Genomic DNA, 17,602 nt, shown 5'->3' on the forward strand with positions numbered 1-17,602 from the left:
GGAGCAAGGGCTTCATAATGCTCATCTATTCTTCTTCTTCTTCTTTTTTTTTAACCTATAGTCAATATATGTGAAGTATTTCAGGGAGAGTTTAGAAGCTTTTTATTCGATATGAAGGTATCAGGTATGCAGCTTTTGGTTTTATAGTGTTTGAGGCACGGTCGGAAGTTACCAGTATTCCTTGGCAAGGTGGCTTGAGGTGTGCGGAGGAAAAGTCTTTCCTATCCAACCAGATGGCCAGAGGTGTTTCAGGAATTCTCAGCAGTAGATCCAGACATAGATACAGGTATCATCTGCTAGATTCCTCTGTTCAGTTGCACATATCTCCAGTGAGGGAAGCAATGGTTTGTTTCTATGATATTAAACATTTTTATTGTGAAATTCTTGAAGACTACCAAAAAGTACAACAAATGATATTAGAAAGACCTGTGTACCCACTCCAAGCTTTGGGAAACTTTAACATTTACAAGTCATTTATTTTTATTTATTTTTTTTTAAAGATTTTATCTATTTGTTTGACAGAGAGAGACAGTGAGAGAGGGAACACAAGCAGGGGGAGTGGAAGAGGGAGAAGCAGGCTTCCCGCTGAGCAGGGAGCCTGAAATGGGGCTCGATCCCAGCACCCTGGGATCATGACCCAAGCCGAAGGCAGTCGCTCAACCGACTGAGCCACCCAGGCGCCCCTACAAATCATTTTAAAAAGAAATAAAATATTACAGAAACAAATGAAGCCCCTTCTGTATCCCTCTCTGATCTTATTCTTGTACTTCCAAAACCAGCTATACCTTCAATGACGCCTTGAAATTGTTGTTGATCATGCCCAGGTATGTTTTATGTTTTTAAGTATTTATATGTGTATCCATAAACAACCAGATCACATTTTTACATATTTAAAAAATTAATACAAATGGAGCTATACAATTTTCTTTCTGTAACTTATTTTGATTCAACATTGTTTTTGAGACTTATACATACTGATACATTATAGCCCATGTTCTTTAACTGCTATGTAGTATCTCATTGTATGAATACCATAATCTAGTTATCTGTTTTCTTGTTAATGGAATTTAGATTATTTTCACTACTGCAAACAATGCACAATGAATATATCTCCGTGTGTGTGTGTGTGTGTGTGCGTGTGTTTGTGTGTGTGGTGGCCCTTTAGGGCAGTTTTTCTCCGCTAATAGCATAAAGCCCTGATGCCCTAAGGTATTCACTGTGTGGAATGAATTAACTTCTCCCTTGGACATCTAGAATGATACTAGATATGTGTTATCCTTGGGAGAATTGAGAAAATAGTCACTTAGATCATTTTGTTTAGGGCTTAATTTACTTGCAGCAGCCTCCATTGAGAAAGACTACCCTAAAGCATATATGTAGAAGCAGCATTGCTGGGTTCAAGGAAAGGCATATGAGCTGGAAACCATTAGTTTCCACTAAAACCTGTTCTTTCCTTCTTCCATTGTAATGGAACTGTAGATGGCTCATAGCTGCCGGGCTGAGGATTGCACTTCCCAGTTTCCCTCTCACTTAGATGTGCCCATATGACTAAATTGTCACTAATAGGATGTGAATGGAAATGATGTATGTTGCTTCCCCACTGGTGCCTCAACACCAAGTCACACTTCTCCATATTCTCTTTTTCCTTCCTTCCACCTGGGTGACTGGTGGTGGCAATGAGTAGAACAACTTTGGGAGCTATATGTTGAACCTGACAGAGCCACCATCACCCTGGGTCTCTGACCACCTGCAAGGAGCAGGACTATACTACTGATCTGGTATACTTATCTAAAACTTTTACTTATGAGAGAAATAAACTTGACTTCAACCCACTACATTTTAAGGGTCTGCTAGGGGTCTAACAATACAACCCTCTAGCCCATTTCCAATCTACTAAATATGGCCAAATTGCTCTTTAATGTAGTTCTATCGATTGATAACTCACTCTGCCAGCAACGTGTGAAATATCCTGTTTTTCCAGATCCTTGAAAACAGTTGATGTTGTCAGGTGTTTATGTTTTCCCATGAGATGGACATAAAATATTATCTCATTGCTATTTTAACTATAATTTCCCTGATTATTTTCCTGACTGGGTGTCTTTTCATGTTTGAATGGCTGCCCAGGTCTCCTTTACTGTGTGTGAACTATCTGTTCATATCATTTGCCTATTTTTGTACTGGGTTATTTGCCATTTCTTATTGAGTTGTAGAAATTATTCGCATATTTTGTATGAAGAAACTTTGTCAGTTATAACTTGTGGTTTCACTTTTCACTTTATGGTTCTTGTAGAGTTTAAATTTTAATGTAGCAAAAATGTATTGATCTTTCCTTTATTATTTGTTTTTGCAACTTGTTTTGGAAGTTCTTCTCTACTCCCAAATTCATAAAGATATTTCACATTTTCTTCTAAACATTTTAAAGTTTTCCCTTTCACAGGTAGGCCTTTGATCTACCTGAAATTAATTTTTCTGTGTGGGCTGATGTAGTAATTCCCTGAGTTTTTAAAAATACAGATAACCAACTGTGCCAGCACTATTTATCCAAACTTCTTCCTTTCCCTATTGATCTGTAATGTTTTCCCGGTCAGTTCATGTTTACATATATGCATGAGTCTGTTTCTAGACTCTTTGTTCTGTTGCATTGGGTATTAATCCATCCTTACGTAGGAACAGCGTGTTAATTAATTCAGCTTTATGATACCGTGGTGTCCACTCTAGCTAGTTGTATAGAAATGGACAAGTCACTTTACTTTTTTTTTTAAATCTCTGAAATGGAAAATATATACCTACACATAATGTTGTTACAGAGATTAAAAGAAACAAGAATTTCACGTAAAGCACCACACAGTAGGTAAGCACTCAGCAGAGTAGTGATGTTATGATCCTGTTGAATGTACAGATGAAACACAAAGAGAAATACTGTGATCAATCTCTTTGGGAACCTCAGTTTGATTTCCAAAAGGAGTTGGCACACCGGATCTAAGGCTCTTGTTACTCTAGAAACGGAGATCCTCGCGTTTTATTATCTAGAAACCAGGTAGCACAAGATTATGTGAAGGGCAATGGGATAAAAGTGAGAAAGGTGGTAGTGCAGAATGCAGGGTCGAATCCTGAGCAAACACTCGTTAAAATGGTAAGTACCGTAAAAGATAAGATTTGGGGCTGGTTGATCGCTGATGACCTTCACGGGGTTTTCTGGTGCAGAAACGGCCGCACACCGTCGCGTCCGCCCTGCCTACAAACACCGAGCTGCCCGCCCACACAGAGCTACTGTCAACCCTCCCGGCCACCCACTGGAGCACACGGCCTCAGAGAAGATTCCAGACAGGCTCGCAGAAGCTCTGAGAAGGATGGTGCAGAGCCAGGAGCGCGGTGGAAAGGAGGAGCAGCCTACACCTCCTCCAGGGCTTCTGCGGCGCTTCTGGGAAATATAGTCCTTTGCCGTGTGTCGAGCCGCGGGCTCCTGGAAGGGGGACTACAATTCCCTTCAGTCTTGGGGAGTCTTTGTGCAGCACGCCTGCGCAGTCTGGCGGCCAATGCCGCTATAAAGGCTTGTTTTGCTCCGGGGCTGATGCTCGGGAGCGTGGTCGAGTGGCCGGTGCGGCCGCCCTGGAGCCGGGGCACAGGTAGGTAGCTGCTACCGCCGCACCCCTTCCCTCTCCCTTGGTTGTCACGGGGGTCACCCCTGTGTGTTCCCTCCGGGGGTGGCGGGCTCAGATCGGGGATAAGAGCAGCTCGGGGGAAACCGGAGACCTGATAAGCGCAGCCTGGCCTCCTTCTAGTCTCCCGCCGCCCCCTCCTCGGGGCGCAACCCCGGAGGGCTCGCGGTGAGGTCCCGGCGTCGGAAGGCAGGTAGTAGGGTGGAATGAGTGGTCGGGAGTGCTGGCTACATTCCCGGCTGCGGCCACCAGGGGGTGCTGCGCCCGCGGCCCGTGGGTGTGGGTCGCCGTGGCCTCCTCAGGCCCGAACTGGCCGTGGGAACGCCCTAGGGTCAGGGCATCCCAGGCGAGGCTGGCCCGGGAGAAGCCCCCATCCTCATGCTTGTGGGGAGGTGGCCTGGGGGACCCTCGCTCAAGCCTCACACCGGCGACTCTGAGCTGCCAGCAACCTTAGAAGTCATCCTCTCGTGGTTTTTTTTTGGCAAATGGATAAATGGAGGTTTATGACAGAAGTACGCACAGCAAACCCAGGGCAGAGCCCGAATGGAATCCAAAAATCTTTTGGCTGTCATCGGTGCTTTTCCACTACCACCCCACAGAGCTGCATGTTGCTTTGTGCTTATTGCATGGGGCGGGGTGGGGGGTCATCTGGCTTCTGCACAGCGGTGGGGAGGCAGGAGGCAGCTGGCACGGGAATGATTGGCAAAGTTTCAGAAGGGTTTGAAGGGCGAGATGGGTAAGGTTATGGGGTCTGGCGCCTAAGTGAACGGTGAGGGAGGTGGGAGGCACAACACGTGCATTACAAGAGGGTGGCAAATCGCTTTGGGCTTGTGCAGCTGCAGGGCCTGAATGACATTCCTGAAGTTGGATACCTAAGGAATGTTGTAATGAAGGCAATTTGGAGACACCAGTCTGGCTAGTTACGGTTCTTGTAATCCTGTGGCGTCCCCCCCACCCCCCCACCTCCCATGCAGTTTCCTCTGCATCATTGTGTAGGGAGAATGTCTACACTTTACCACTGGAAGGAGAACCCTGATAAACAAAGCAGCTGACCCAATGGCCTCAGCTCTATTGATTTTGAGTCTGGGCACTTCTTTGGGTTCTCCCACTTTGGTTATTCTGCTAGTGCCATTGTAGAGCTCTGACTCAAACATAAAACAAAACAAAACACCTTTCCTTTTTTCCCTTTCTTGATAACTGAGGCAAGTTCGCATTTAAAAACAACTTTTGAGCAACTGTGAGGGATAACAGAGGAAAATAGGGAAATACACATAGAATCAAAAAGAGTCAAGCCTAGTGATCCTTTCTCAGTTGCTTTCTACAACCGATAGGGATTCCTAGCTCTGGGGTGGCCTCCGTGCGGGGTGCCCTGTCTTACAGCCCTGATACACAGACGATGGAATCCTCCTGATGCTCAAGGCCAAGAGATAGTAATTTTGTGCCTACTCCGGGCCTGCCTACTTTCATGGCTATGCCTCTTTTCCCAGGAAATTAAAGAAACAAGAGCGTTAGAGGTAATGGAAAACTGTTCCCCACCCCCTTTATACATAGGATAACTTGAAATAAAGTGATTGGAACAAACTTTGGTTATCGTGAGTTCTTAGACAATTGAGATGCGCTTTATGTTCTTGACATGGCCTTTGGTATTGTGAATTAGTTTGGCTGTGTCCTTTTCAAATTCACTTCCCTCCTCTTGCCTTTTTTTAAAAAGGAGGACTGATCTTTTCGGTTTCCACATAATCAGCTACCCCATTACGGAACCTTTTGAGAAGAAGGTTGGACTTCTGTGATCCCTCTAACAAGAAGGATTACTCTGATCTGCAGCTGCATCCTGACATTGGGGACACTGGCAGATGCCAGGTCTGTTTATAGTTTAGGCTTAATGAGGTCTCAGTGACGTGATTGCTGTGCTCTTGGTTGTAAGCCGGTGTTCTTTATGGTGTCGTTTGTCCTTGGACAAGGTGACCTTTTTTTTTTTTTTAAGATAAGTAATTTAGCAGTATCAACTAATGGTACTTGAACCAGACTGCTGAAAGACCAGAAGTCAGGTTTTTTGTGTGTGCTGAAAGCACGTCTGTATGGAGGAGATTTAGTCCTTTTTTATCAAGTATTCTCCTTTTCTCTGCTATCTTAAAAAATGAATTGTAGCTGTCAGAATTTTGTCCGCAGAGTAGTACTTTTAAGACACAGTGATAGGTAGGAATTTATGGAATCCAAAAGGCAACATAGCTACACTTCTTTAATTGTTAATGAGGCTGGTATGAAAGGTGTTTTATCAGCTTGTATCTGGGAAACTTTGAACCATCTCAGAGTGGGAAAAATGTTTTCAAGGGGAATGTATGTGTTTTATTTTCTCAGAAGTAACCAGAGTTGATACAGGATATTGATTAAAGGTAGCCAGGCAGGCAGGGGTTTAGAACAGAGTTTCAGGTAGATACTAGGTAAGATTTTGTAGGACAGGAGGGGGAATTTGTTTTTGTTATTGTATTTTACTAACAGCTTTATTGAGATACGATCTATATACCATGAAATGCACCCCTTTAAAGTATACAACCCAGTGTTTGGGTAGCACATTCACAGAGTTGTGCAAATCATCACCACTGTCTAATTTTAGAACACTTTCAGTGCCCCAAGGGGAATTTGTTTGTAAAGTTAAGGTGCAATATTGGTTTGTATTTTATCCATGTAACTTCATGGAGCTTTAAAATAACAACTAATCTATTGCTTGATTATAAAAATGCAGAGCTGGGATATACCGTTGATAGAATAAGTGCTTTGTAATTTTTCATTTAGTAACATTTAGTAGGAGGAATGATACACATTTAAAAATTGTGGAGTCTGTAATGCTTGGAACAGACTTGAAAGCCTTTTTTTTTTTTTTTTTTAAAGACTTATCTAAATGCTCTATACATTGGGTTTCAGTTTAGTTGAAGGGGGCAGTAGCCCTACTGGTGTGTTTAGTTTTTTCTAATCTTTTTTTTCTCCCTTGGAGGTGGGAAGTGGTAATTCTTGATTCTACTACACTGGAATTTTTTTTTTTTTTTTTTTTTAAATGAAATGGCAGGGCGCCTTGGTGGCTTAGTCGGTTGAGCGTCTGCCTTCGGCTCAGGTCATGGATCCCAGGGTCCTGGGATCGAGTCCTGCATCGGGCCCCCTGCTCAGTGGGGAGTCTGCTTCTCCCTCTTCTTCTGCCTGCGGCTCCCCACTGCTTGTGCTCTTTATCTCTCTCTCTCTGTCAAATAAATAAATATAATCTTAAAAAAAATAAAAAATGAAATGGCACTTGAAAAATTTCTGAAAAATTACTTTTTGTAGATATGATGCTAAGAAAACTTTAATGCTTTTGTCCTTTTTTCTCCTTTTATTTTATTAAAAGTTATTTATTTATTTGATCTCTAACACCCCGTGTGGGGCTGGAATTCATGACCCTGATGCGATCAAGAGTCTCAGGCTCTTCATACTGAATCAGCCAGGCGCCCCCCCCCCCCGGTTTTTTCCTATTTTAAAGTACTTTTGCATATGCTTAAGCACAACTTAGGAAATACCTTTCCTTGATGAAATTTTAAAAAGGTTTTAAAAAATTATTTTTAAAGCTCTGGTATCATTGACGTGCAGTGTTCTTCCTCGGTGGATTTTTAATTTCAGAAATTCTCAAGTGAAACCGAAAGTCTGTGAGCCCTGGCACCTCCACTCAGAGAAGATGAAGGATATCGACATAGGAAAAGAGTATATCATCCCCAGTCCTGGTTATAGAAACGTGAGGGAGAGAACCAGCTCTTCTGGGCCTCACAGAGACCGCGAGGACTCCAAATATAAGAGAACTCGACCGGTCAGTATTTCCTTTCCCGAATCCCTTTTCTTCTCTGCTTGCTGCACTACACCTTCTTTTCTCCTGTAATGCATCATTAAAAAGAAGTTTCATTTTTGTTGTTGGCTTTAGGTCACTGGTAAGAATTTATAGGTGCACGTGAAGGAGGAGAGGTTGGCTTTGGCCTCCCACCTGTTTCTCCCTCTGAGTTCTCCTCTCTCTGGCTTATACTGCCCTTTGGTGCCTTCTGAAAAGGCTTTGCTTAAGAGAAGTCAGCTTGTGGGGATGGGGGTGGGAATGCTGGGAAGGGAGCAGAGGGAGTATGAACCGTTGAACTTCATGCTTGTACTTAAAATTGTTTTTTTTCCCCCCTACCTCTGTTGTCTGTGTCTAAAATGCAAATCCTTTGGAGGGACTCATTCAGATTTCAGAGTATTGGAACAATTCTAGATTGTTGTAGTATAATCCTTAAGTTTTCTGAGGAAATCCATGAATGTGAAGGAGCCTTTAGATACGAATCTAGTTTTCTCCAAGGAAAGGAATGAAATACACATTTGAAACTGGAAGAAATATCTTTCTGCTGGAAAACAAAACAAAAACAACCATACCTTTTCTTCAATTGCATAAGTAACTAATAAGGAAGAATGGGGGTGATTGGGTTTAGGAAGGTGACGTTTGTGTTCATGTATTTGTTACGTGCAAACTCGAGAAACATGCGAACTTTGCAGCTGACACTGGAGTTCCATTAGCCTGACATTACCTGTTCCTCCTTGGTATGTGAAAGCCGTCGCCTTATTAATCGACATCTTTTCACTAATAGGGGTTTTCTGTCCGCACTGTGTATTATACAGTGCTTTCCCATTCAAGCTTAACTTTGGAGAAACATAGTCAATGTGATCAGTGTCAGGTCCTTAGGGTGCCAGTTTGTGACTGATTTGTATCATGTGTCTAGGCCTATGTTAAACACTTCTTGAATATCTTCTGAGAGCTGGGCTCTGTCAGTATAGCACTTAACTCTGGGAAAGCTCACAAAGGCAGCATTGGAGCCAGGCTTCGAAGCGTGATTGGGTGGGGATGCTTTCAAGCTACTGTGTCATCTGTGTTTAGTGGTTTATGAATGAAATGGTATTGATGGTAGAACCTAACTCATGGGATCACTGAGGATTAAATGAGATGATACATACAAAATGCCACATAGCCTGTGCTCAGTAAATGTTAGATTGTAGAACTAGTTGTCTAGAGCTTAGGATGTGAAAGAAAATTCTACATGCCATGCTAAGGAATCTTTTACTATGGCCATTGGGGAGGTCTTAGAAGTTATTGAGGTGGGTTCCCCCCACTTTTTATTTTGAGATAACTATAGATCCACATGCAGTTGCAAAAAATAACACAAAGAGATTCCATATACGCTTTATCCAACTTTCCCCAATGGCAACTTCTTGCATCACTGTAGTATAGTATTTCAACATTGATACAATCATCTACCTTATTAAGACTTAACTGGTTTTGGGTGCCTGGGTGGCTCAGTCGGTTAAGCGTCTGCCTTCAGCTCAGGTCATGATTCCGGGGTCCTGCGATCAAATCTCGCATCAGGTTCCTCTGCCCCTCCCCACCCCTACCCCCTACTTGTGCTTGCTCTCCCTCTCTCTCAAAAATAAATAAATAAAATCTTAAAAAAAAAAAGATGGGGCGCCTGGGTGGCTCAGTTGTTGGGCGTCTGCCTTCGGCTCAGGTCGTGATCCCAGGGTCCTGGGATCGAGCCCCACATTGGGCTCCCTGCTCGGCAGGAGGCCTGCTTCTCCCTCTCCCACTCCCCCTGCTTGTGTTCCCTCTCTCACTGTCTCTCTCTCTCTCTCTCTGTCAAAATGAATAAATGGAATCTTAAAAAAAAAAAAGACAACTGGCTTTACAGTTTTGTGGGCACTAGTTTGTGTGTGTATATTCTATGCAGTTTTTTCCAGATGTGTAGATTTGTGTGACCACCACCACGGTCAGAACACAGAACAGTACCATCCTAGGGGTCTCTCATGCTACCCTCACCTTCCTGACAGCCACAGCCACCTCCCTTCCCCTCTCTCCCAGGCTCAGGCAACCTCTAATCTGTTCTCCACCTCGGTAATTTTGTCATTTTAAGAATGCTATATAGATGGAATCACATAGTATGTAACTTTTGAGATTGGCTTTTTTCACTGTGCGTAATTCCCTTGAGATCCATCTACTTTGTTATGTGTACCAGAACTTTCTTTTTGTGCGTAGCAGTCCATATTACAGATAGATCTTTCCTTTTAACTGGGAGTACTATTCCATGTTACAGAGGAACCATAATCTGTTTAACCATTCATTTGTTGAAGGACATTCTGGGTTCTTTCTAGTGTGTAGTTGTTACAAATAAAGCTGCCTTGAACATTAGCATATAGGATTTTGTGCGAATAAGCTTTCATTTGTCTGGATAGATGCCCAGGAGTGGAGTTGCCGGGTCATATGGTTTTTTAAGTGCATGTTTAGTTGTATAAGAAACTTCAGTACTCTTTTCCGGAATGGCTGTCTACACTTTTACATTCCCACCAACAGTATAGGAGTGATCCTGTTTCTCAGCATTCCTGCCAGTATTTGGTGTTAGCATTGTGCTTTTCTAGCCATTCTGATAGGTATGTCTGATATCTCATTGTAGTTTTCATTTGTGTTACCCAATGGCCAATGATACTGAGCTGAGAGGGATTTTTAAGACTTAATTTTTATCTTAGGAAGACTAGTTTTGAGACAGTGTGGAAAAAACCCATATAGGAGGGAGAGACAAAATACAAGGAGCAGTCAAGAGGCTCCTATGCCAATCCACATGAGAGAGGCCAGGGGTCTGTGTCCAAGCATAATAGGGAGGAGAGAGGAGAGAGGCGATACTTACGAGCATCTCTGGAAGGACAAGGAAGTATTGGGGGCTATGGGATTGGTGGTAAGAATTTAAAACTATGAATCCCCAAACCAACGTATGGGAAGAGAAGAAGATTCATGGGGTGAGAATAAGTTTGCTTTGAACATGTTGAATTCGATCACTTCCAGATAGAATGATCAGTAGGTAGGTAGAGCACAGGCAGAAAGTCGAGTCGGGAGAAAAAAATTTGAAATCATTAGTGCATCCATGTAGATAAAGCCTTGGAGTGAGCACGCTTGCCCAAGGATGGCTGATAGAGCAGAAGGAGGTGGAACGTGGGAAGCTATTACGTGGTCTGGTGAAATTTCTGGGGCCAGGGTCCCTGTTCAGGTGGTTAGAGTAGAATTGACATTAGGATGTGCGGTGGCAGCCCAGCTTTTCCTCTGCAGTGGAGAAGAACTGGAAATAGAGACACTGCTGTGCCTTTTGTCCCCTAAATTATTAAGTCAGCTGCCAGACAACAAGTTTCCTTCATGTGAGCGAGTCTTATCTTGAAACAGGAAGGCTAATACCGCTTTGATAAAATTTCAGGAGTCCACATGAATTTCATTTTCATTATCCTTTCATGTTTCCCAGACTTTTGAATTTGAGTGCTGTTTTCATGATTTTTATCTTATCCTTGTACCCTCTGAACTTTTTTTAGTTAAAGTATTTCTTTTAATCTACTGGGTTTCTTTTTACTCAGCCTTGACCAAAGCAATAAAATCACAGGTTTATGCAGCCTGGTTTTCATATACATTAAAATGAATGCATAACTATCAAATGTTTTTAAACGTTCACATACCACCTAGAATTTTCTTGAGTATTACCTGTCAAAACCCCAAATTTCTTAGACACATTTATCTTGAACTTGTCTCATATGTTAGCAGTTTGCTGACAGAACCAGCAAGATGATAAAAAATTTCTGGTTGGGAAGCAGAATGGCTATATAAATATTTATTTTTTTAAAAGTGTAAGCAGCTAACTGGTTACAGATTACAGTTTCACGTCATATGATTGTACCTATCATTTCTGAATTAGTTGTTAAGGAGGAAATCTGGGACAGGACCTCTCAGATGCCAGGTATTCATCAGAAATAAAAAACAGCACCTCCAACTAACAAAAGATAAGGCTACATCTGTGGCTCTTAATTGGCAAACAAGGTTTTATTCAACCCCATTAGCCTTTCGTGGGTTCAGTTGACATGGAAACGTGAAACTGTGTCAAACCATAAGTCAGAAGCAGAGCACCCAGAAACAAATTCTGATTTTGAACAGGTCAGTGATTTTTTTTTTCCCCCTCAAGCTGTAAGCAAAGGTACGGAGTACACAGTTTGCCTATTTCTTTGTATTGTGACCAGATCTTTCTTTTGGAATACCCTTTGGGAAAATTGCTCTCATCAGTGACATCTTCAAATAGTTGTGTCCCATCAGCTTAGAGATAATGAAGGTAAAAATCAGTCATCTTCACACTTACCCTGTGTTTAGGACTATTAAGTTAATGCTTGTGGCCACTCACGATGTGATGCTTAACAGACATCCTTGAATCCTGAGGTGCGTATTGCAGTGCCTTCTGCTGCTGTTAGTTTTTTGAGACTAAGGACTAAGCTTGGCATTAGGCTGGCATTATTTGAACCCACATGAAGGTTCATGTCTAGACTACTCCTTAACACTGACTGTGTCTGAAGCATGATTCTCCTGGCTCCTTTTCTTCCAATTGCACATGTAGATCACTAACTCCACAAGCCCTGGTTTGTTTGTTTTAAGATGTGATGTTTATTCATCTTTGTATTCAGCAGTCTCCAAGCTGCACACACAACCCTGAACAAAGTGGGCTGGTGCAGATGAAGAGAAACTGATGGGGGGGCCTGCCTGTCCTGCTGTAGAACCTGCAACTCCTAGGCATGTACATAGATGACTGTAATTTAGGTGCTGTGGAAATTAATAAGGAAAGAATGCTTCAGTCTTTGAGATCAGGGAAGACGTCAGGAGGAGGTAGCGTTGATTGGAGACTTGAGGAATAGGTAGAATGTGGAGAAGTGAAGAACTGGCAGAGGAAATTGCTGTGGATAGGGAAGAGTAGGTGCTGTTGGCTGTATGCATGAAGTGTGGAGTCACAGATGTAGAGGGATGGGTCAGAGAGTTTCAGATGATGTGTGTTCTTGAATAATGGGCCGAAGAGTTTGGATTTTAGTTGCTTTAAGCTAAAATTTAAGCAGAAGCAAGACAAAGCTGTGTGATACTTCTATAAGCTTTTTTATTGTGGTGGTAGTTTTTGCCTGCTGCTCTCAGGCCAAAGCGAAGGGTGACTTGTTTTTCACAAGCATGTCTAATCTAGGAAAAGAGGAGGAATGGAAATAAGGCAGAAGTTAACTCATGTGCCGTTATGACCGCTCACTCTTTTTTTCCCTTCTCTCAAAAAAAATGGTGAAATTTTCTTTCTACCAAGTTAGAATATTCTGCCTGTCGAAAAGGTAACAAAGCAAGTACTCATAAAGTCCAGTGACCTTCACTGGTGTTTCCTTTAGGTCCGTGTTAGACTGACCCTCTAGCCTTGGTTGGAGTTTTCATAATTAATGATTTGAAGTATTTTGGTGAGCTGAAGTTATATCCCGGGGATCAAGGACGTGAGTCTAATCTCTTACCAAGAAATATCATTCTAAGACATATTATTTTGAAAGAATTATGGTCTCAATATAGAAACTGTGCAACTTGTAGAAGATTATAGCAGAAAACAAAAATCACCCTTAACCGCTCTACCTCGCAACAGCTACTGTTATAAAATGGTTTTGTCTAGTACATTACACTTTCAGAGATTTGAACTCGGAAAGCTTTTCTGTATGGACTAAGGGTCTGTGAATTTGTGTATGCCCTCGTGTTTTCAGTGTCAAGAATATTACCTGGGAGTCCACTTGCTGTTAGGAAGGAGAGCAGGATGAAGGAGATTAGTATTTGCAGTTTCCGCGTTATTTTTCTCTTGATTGGTATTCAGTGACTCAGCAGATTTTCTGGACAGTCAGTGATAGGATGAGTAAGAACACCTGCTCTTTTTTTTTTTTTTTTTCCTTTTCCCTGTAGGCATCTGTAAAGCTTGATAAAGCTCAGTACGGGTGTGATACGGTTATCTGGCGTGGTGCTGCCGGGGGTTGGTTTCCAATAGCAGCCCAGAGTCCTCTGGCAGAGATGACAACAGCTCTGTTACTGGTGCGGAGCCCAAGTGGCTTTCCTGCGTGGTGAAATGAAGCCACAGTGCCGTGGGTCTCCTGAGGCTAGCCTGCTGCCGGGATCAGGAGCTCTGCTGGACTGGCTGCAGTAGGGTTACTGCTGCTTTCCTAGGAAATGCTGCTTAAGGGAAATAGAGCCTGTTGGCCTGAGTTAAAGGAGCTTTCTGTCAAAAGGGAAGAGAAGTATTGGAACAGCTTCCTGTATTTTATTTTTTTATTTTTTAATTTTTTTTTTAAAGATTTTATTTATTTGACAGAGAGACAGAGAGAGAGAGCACAAGTAGGCAGAGCAGCAGGCAGAGGGAGAGGGAGAAGCAGGCTCCCCAAAAAGCAGGGAGGCCTATGTGGGGCTCGATCCCAGCACCCTGGGATCACGACCCGAGCCGAAGGCAGATGCCCAACCAACTGAGCCACCCAGGCACCCCGGCTTCCTCTATCTTAAGCAGCTTTAAATACCTGAGTCTTTCTTTTGTTAGGATATATAATTGGGATGTTACAAATGGTTAATGAAAACTTGTTCAGTGAAATCTTGGTTCTGCTTTTAGGTAGCCTTCTGCTGATGCTTTCTTTAATGTCTCACCATTTTTTCCCCTTTCTCTTAATCAAAAACAAAAAGGTCAATGCCCAGGAACAGGAAACAGGGCCTCCAGAAGTCTTTGCAATGATCAAACCTGTCAATATCACAATGACAGATTAATGTGAAGTTAATTTGGCTCACTGAAATTCACTAATTAGCAGAATTAAGCTTCTCTATCCCTTCCCTTCTTATCCTCTTTTTAGGGAGTTAGCCTATTTAGGTAATTAGATCTTTATATATGTTTTAATTATTTAAGGTTATTTTGTAAATTAGCTGTTCAAGGAATCAACTTAACTCTTATTAGATACTCAGATGAGAACTTCTGTTTACCAGAGCAGACGCTTGGTTTTCTTAAATGTAGTCTCACGGTAGGAAAATGGCCAAACTGCCCAAATCTTCACTTTTGTGTTTGCTTCTCACCCTGGTGGGTGGTTGCAGCCTGCTCTGCAGTACAGGGTCACGTGACAGAACCTCTAAGGTCTTATACTAATCATCTGACCTGGGCATGTGCATGGTGCTAGGCACTGAAAGAAGTTTTACGTACAAATTATACTTTGGATTTTTTTTTTTTTTAAAGCTAAAGCCTGACAGTCTTGAAGAGATTTTATCAGATGCAGAAGAGCAAAATTCTACTATCTAAATCTCAGTCTAGGCTACATATTAAAATCACTTAAAGAACATTAAAAACAATGCTTATGCAGGGCCATATCCTAGACCAATTAAACCAGTCTCTGGAGTAGCCCTCAGGCATCCGTGTTGTTTTAAAGCTGTGCTTGTGATCCTAATATGTAGCCAGCACAGAGAACCTCTGCTGTAGATCTCATGGAATAAAGTTTCTTCTTATCCCCTCAACCAATGGGGCTCCAAGTGTTTCCTGTAAGTCTTTTTTTCTCCTCTGGTTCAATTTCAGTTTAATCCTTTGAGACCTTATCATTGTAATAACTTTAATCTCACACCCCAGCATAATAGGAACTTTGAACTTTGAATAAATTCCTTGGAATTTAGCTTATGAAACAACTAAAAGCCCTCAAATTCCTGCCAATTACTGGAAGATGCTAGATTATGAACTGCAGAAAAATACCTGTTTACCATGATGTTGGTGTTAAGTTCTATCCATTGGTCTTATGGATGAACTCTTGAAGGTTGCCTTCTAGAATTTTGCTATTCACCTGGACTGAAGTGGCCACTAATTTGGAAGTTCTTAAGGGAAGAGTCTGAGATAGTCAAGATCATGTTCCTAACCCACTGGAGTACGGCTGGGTTGAGAACTGGGAGAGGAAATGTCCTTTGTAGTTCTCTTTGCCTTGTTGGAGGTAGGGAGGATGGGAATGCCTGAAGTCAGCTGGTCTTGGGAGAGTATCACCTTTTTAATTTCTTTTCTAATTTAAAAGAAAATTTTAATTTCTTTTTAATTTAATTTTTAATATTTTGAGTCTCTTGATGATATAAGAGTTCCCTTTAATAAGTTTGTCTGTCTAGATGTTTGTCATAAAGGCAGCTATAGGGCAGGGACACCTACAGAAAAGCTTTTACTTGGGCCAGAAAGGTTTATAAGAGGCTGCTCATTCTGAGTCTGTGTTAAGATCTTGAGTTAAGGAGAGGAGAGGGAGAATGTGCTGTAGGATCTGAGGCCAGTCCATTCTGATGGTGCCCCAAATACCGCTTTTTTTGTGGAGTGTGCCAGACAAGAGTGTTGCAGCCTTTAATCCCTTGGAAGCCGAGAGGCGCCTCTCCACTGCCAGTTGATTCCTGCCCTCCCTGCATTCAGGAACAACTTGGATGAATCCTCAGCCCCTGGGCTTAGGAAGGCTGCCCCGCTGTTGTCCTGCTGTCAGGAAGGGATTGTGCAGCCTGGGGAATGATTTCTGGCCCCTGGTACCTTGTCCCAGGGGCCTCCATGCAGGGAAAAGCCCATGGTTGCCCTGTCAGCAGACATTCCGCTCTGGCAGCCTGTTAAAATGAGATGGGGCCAACTAGTTAAGCGGCGGCCATGCTGTGTCATAGGTGCGCCAATTATCACAGCCATGGGGATGGTGCTAGTGTGTACCGCGGAGGGGAAGTCTCTTATGCAAGGATCTCCGTTTGCTTATGGGTCAAAGAGTTCTTGTTTCCCTCACCAGATAGACAGGAATATGACCATGTGTTTCCCTGACCTTTATTTGAACCGTAGCAGAACCTGGATTTCAGGCCCCTTAGCTCCCCAGTCCCCTGTCCCGCCTCCACTGTGTCCTATCAGCATCACCTTAGTAGGACAAAAAAATGCTCAGCGTCTCCTAGCTACATAATCCTCAGGAAGATATAAGTGGCAGTAGTATTTCCTTGTTTCATGTTTTCTCAGTCCCTGGATCAAGCAGTATTTTTCCCTTTGGAACGTATCAACTGCTGCAGATGCCTTTCTCTGGCCGAGTCATCCAGCTGCAGAGAGCCTTTCAGCCTGCAGTGTGTGTTCAGGGGAATAAAGAGGAATGGGTGTCCTTATCCCATCTCAGGAGAAGCTTTCCAAAATTACTTATAAAAAGGATTTAAAATACTGTAACATAACAAGTAGACCTCATAAAATACATCCCCCTAGATCAGCATACATGAAATCCTAACTATGTAAGCTCGTTAGCCATCTAGGGCTACCCCCTAGCACTACTGACACATTGGGGCCAGAGAATTCTTTGTTGTGGGAGGTTGTTCTGTGCATCGTAGGATGTTCAGCGGCATCCCTGGCCTCTATCCACTGGGTGCACAGTTGTGACAACCAGAAATGTCTCCGAACATTGCTAAATGCCCCTGGGACAAGCAAAATCACTCTCCCTTGAGAACCAAGGGACTACGTACCCTGTAATATTGTAGCCACATGTTGCTGAACATGTGCAGTGTGAGTTGAGATGTGCTAGATATATAAAATACACCCTGGTTTCAAAGACTTGGTACAAGAAAAGAGTGTAAAGCATCTCATTAATAATTTGCATTATTACAGGGCGCCTGGGTGGCTCAGTTGGTTAGGCGACTGCCTTCGGCTCAGGTCATGATCCTGGAGTTCCAGGATCAACTCCCGCATCGGGCTCTCTGCTCGGTGGGGAGTCTGCTTCTCCCTCTGACCCTCCTTCCCCTCATGTGCTCTCTCTCTCTCATTCTCTCTCTCAAATAAATAAATAAAATCTTAAAAAAAAATAATTTGCATTATTACATGTTCGCATTATATAATGTACTATTTATTACATATATTACATTAAAATGTAAGTAATTTTACATTATTATAATTGCATTGATTACATATTTAAAAGATAATATTTTCTATCTATTGGATTAAGTAGAATCTTTTATTAAAATTAATTTCACCTTTTTAAAAATGTAGCTACTAGGAACACTTAAATTACATTTATTGCTTGCATTATATTTCTGTTGGACAGCACTGAGCTGATGTACTTGATCTAAT

General features: G+C 42.4%; 1 protein-coding gene across 2 annotated transcripts in view; it reads left to right on the plus strand.

Moving 5' to 3' along the window:
- Positions 1–3,577: 3,577 nt before the first annotated feature.
- Positions 3,578–17,602, plus strand: part of ABCC5 (ATP binding cassette subfamily C member 5) — an 86,217-nt gene continuing 72,192 nt past the window's right edge. For both annotated transcript variants that reach the window (XM_028101133.2, XM_028101135.2), the window contains exons 1-2: positions 3,578–3,626; positions 7,305–7,488. In XM_028101133.2, the coding sequence (XP_027956934.1) occupies positions 7,360–7,488 (129 nt within the window). In that variant the 5' untranslated portion in view covers positions 3,578–3,626; positions 7,305–7,359. The remainder of the gene's footprint in view (positions 3,627–7,304; positions 7,489–17,602) is intronic.

The sequence above is a fragment of the Eumetopias jubatus genome, unplaced genomic scaffold (genome assembly GCF_037043125.1).
Source record: "Eumetopias jubatus isolate StellerSeaLion01/CBP00866 unplaced genomic scaffold, mEumJub1_p1.0 scaffold_1, whole genome shotgun sequence".
NCBI lineage: Eukaryota > Metazoa > Chordata > Mammalia > Carnivora > Otariidae > Eumetopias > Eumetopias jubatus.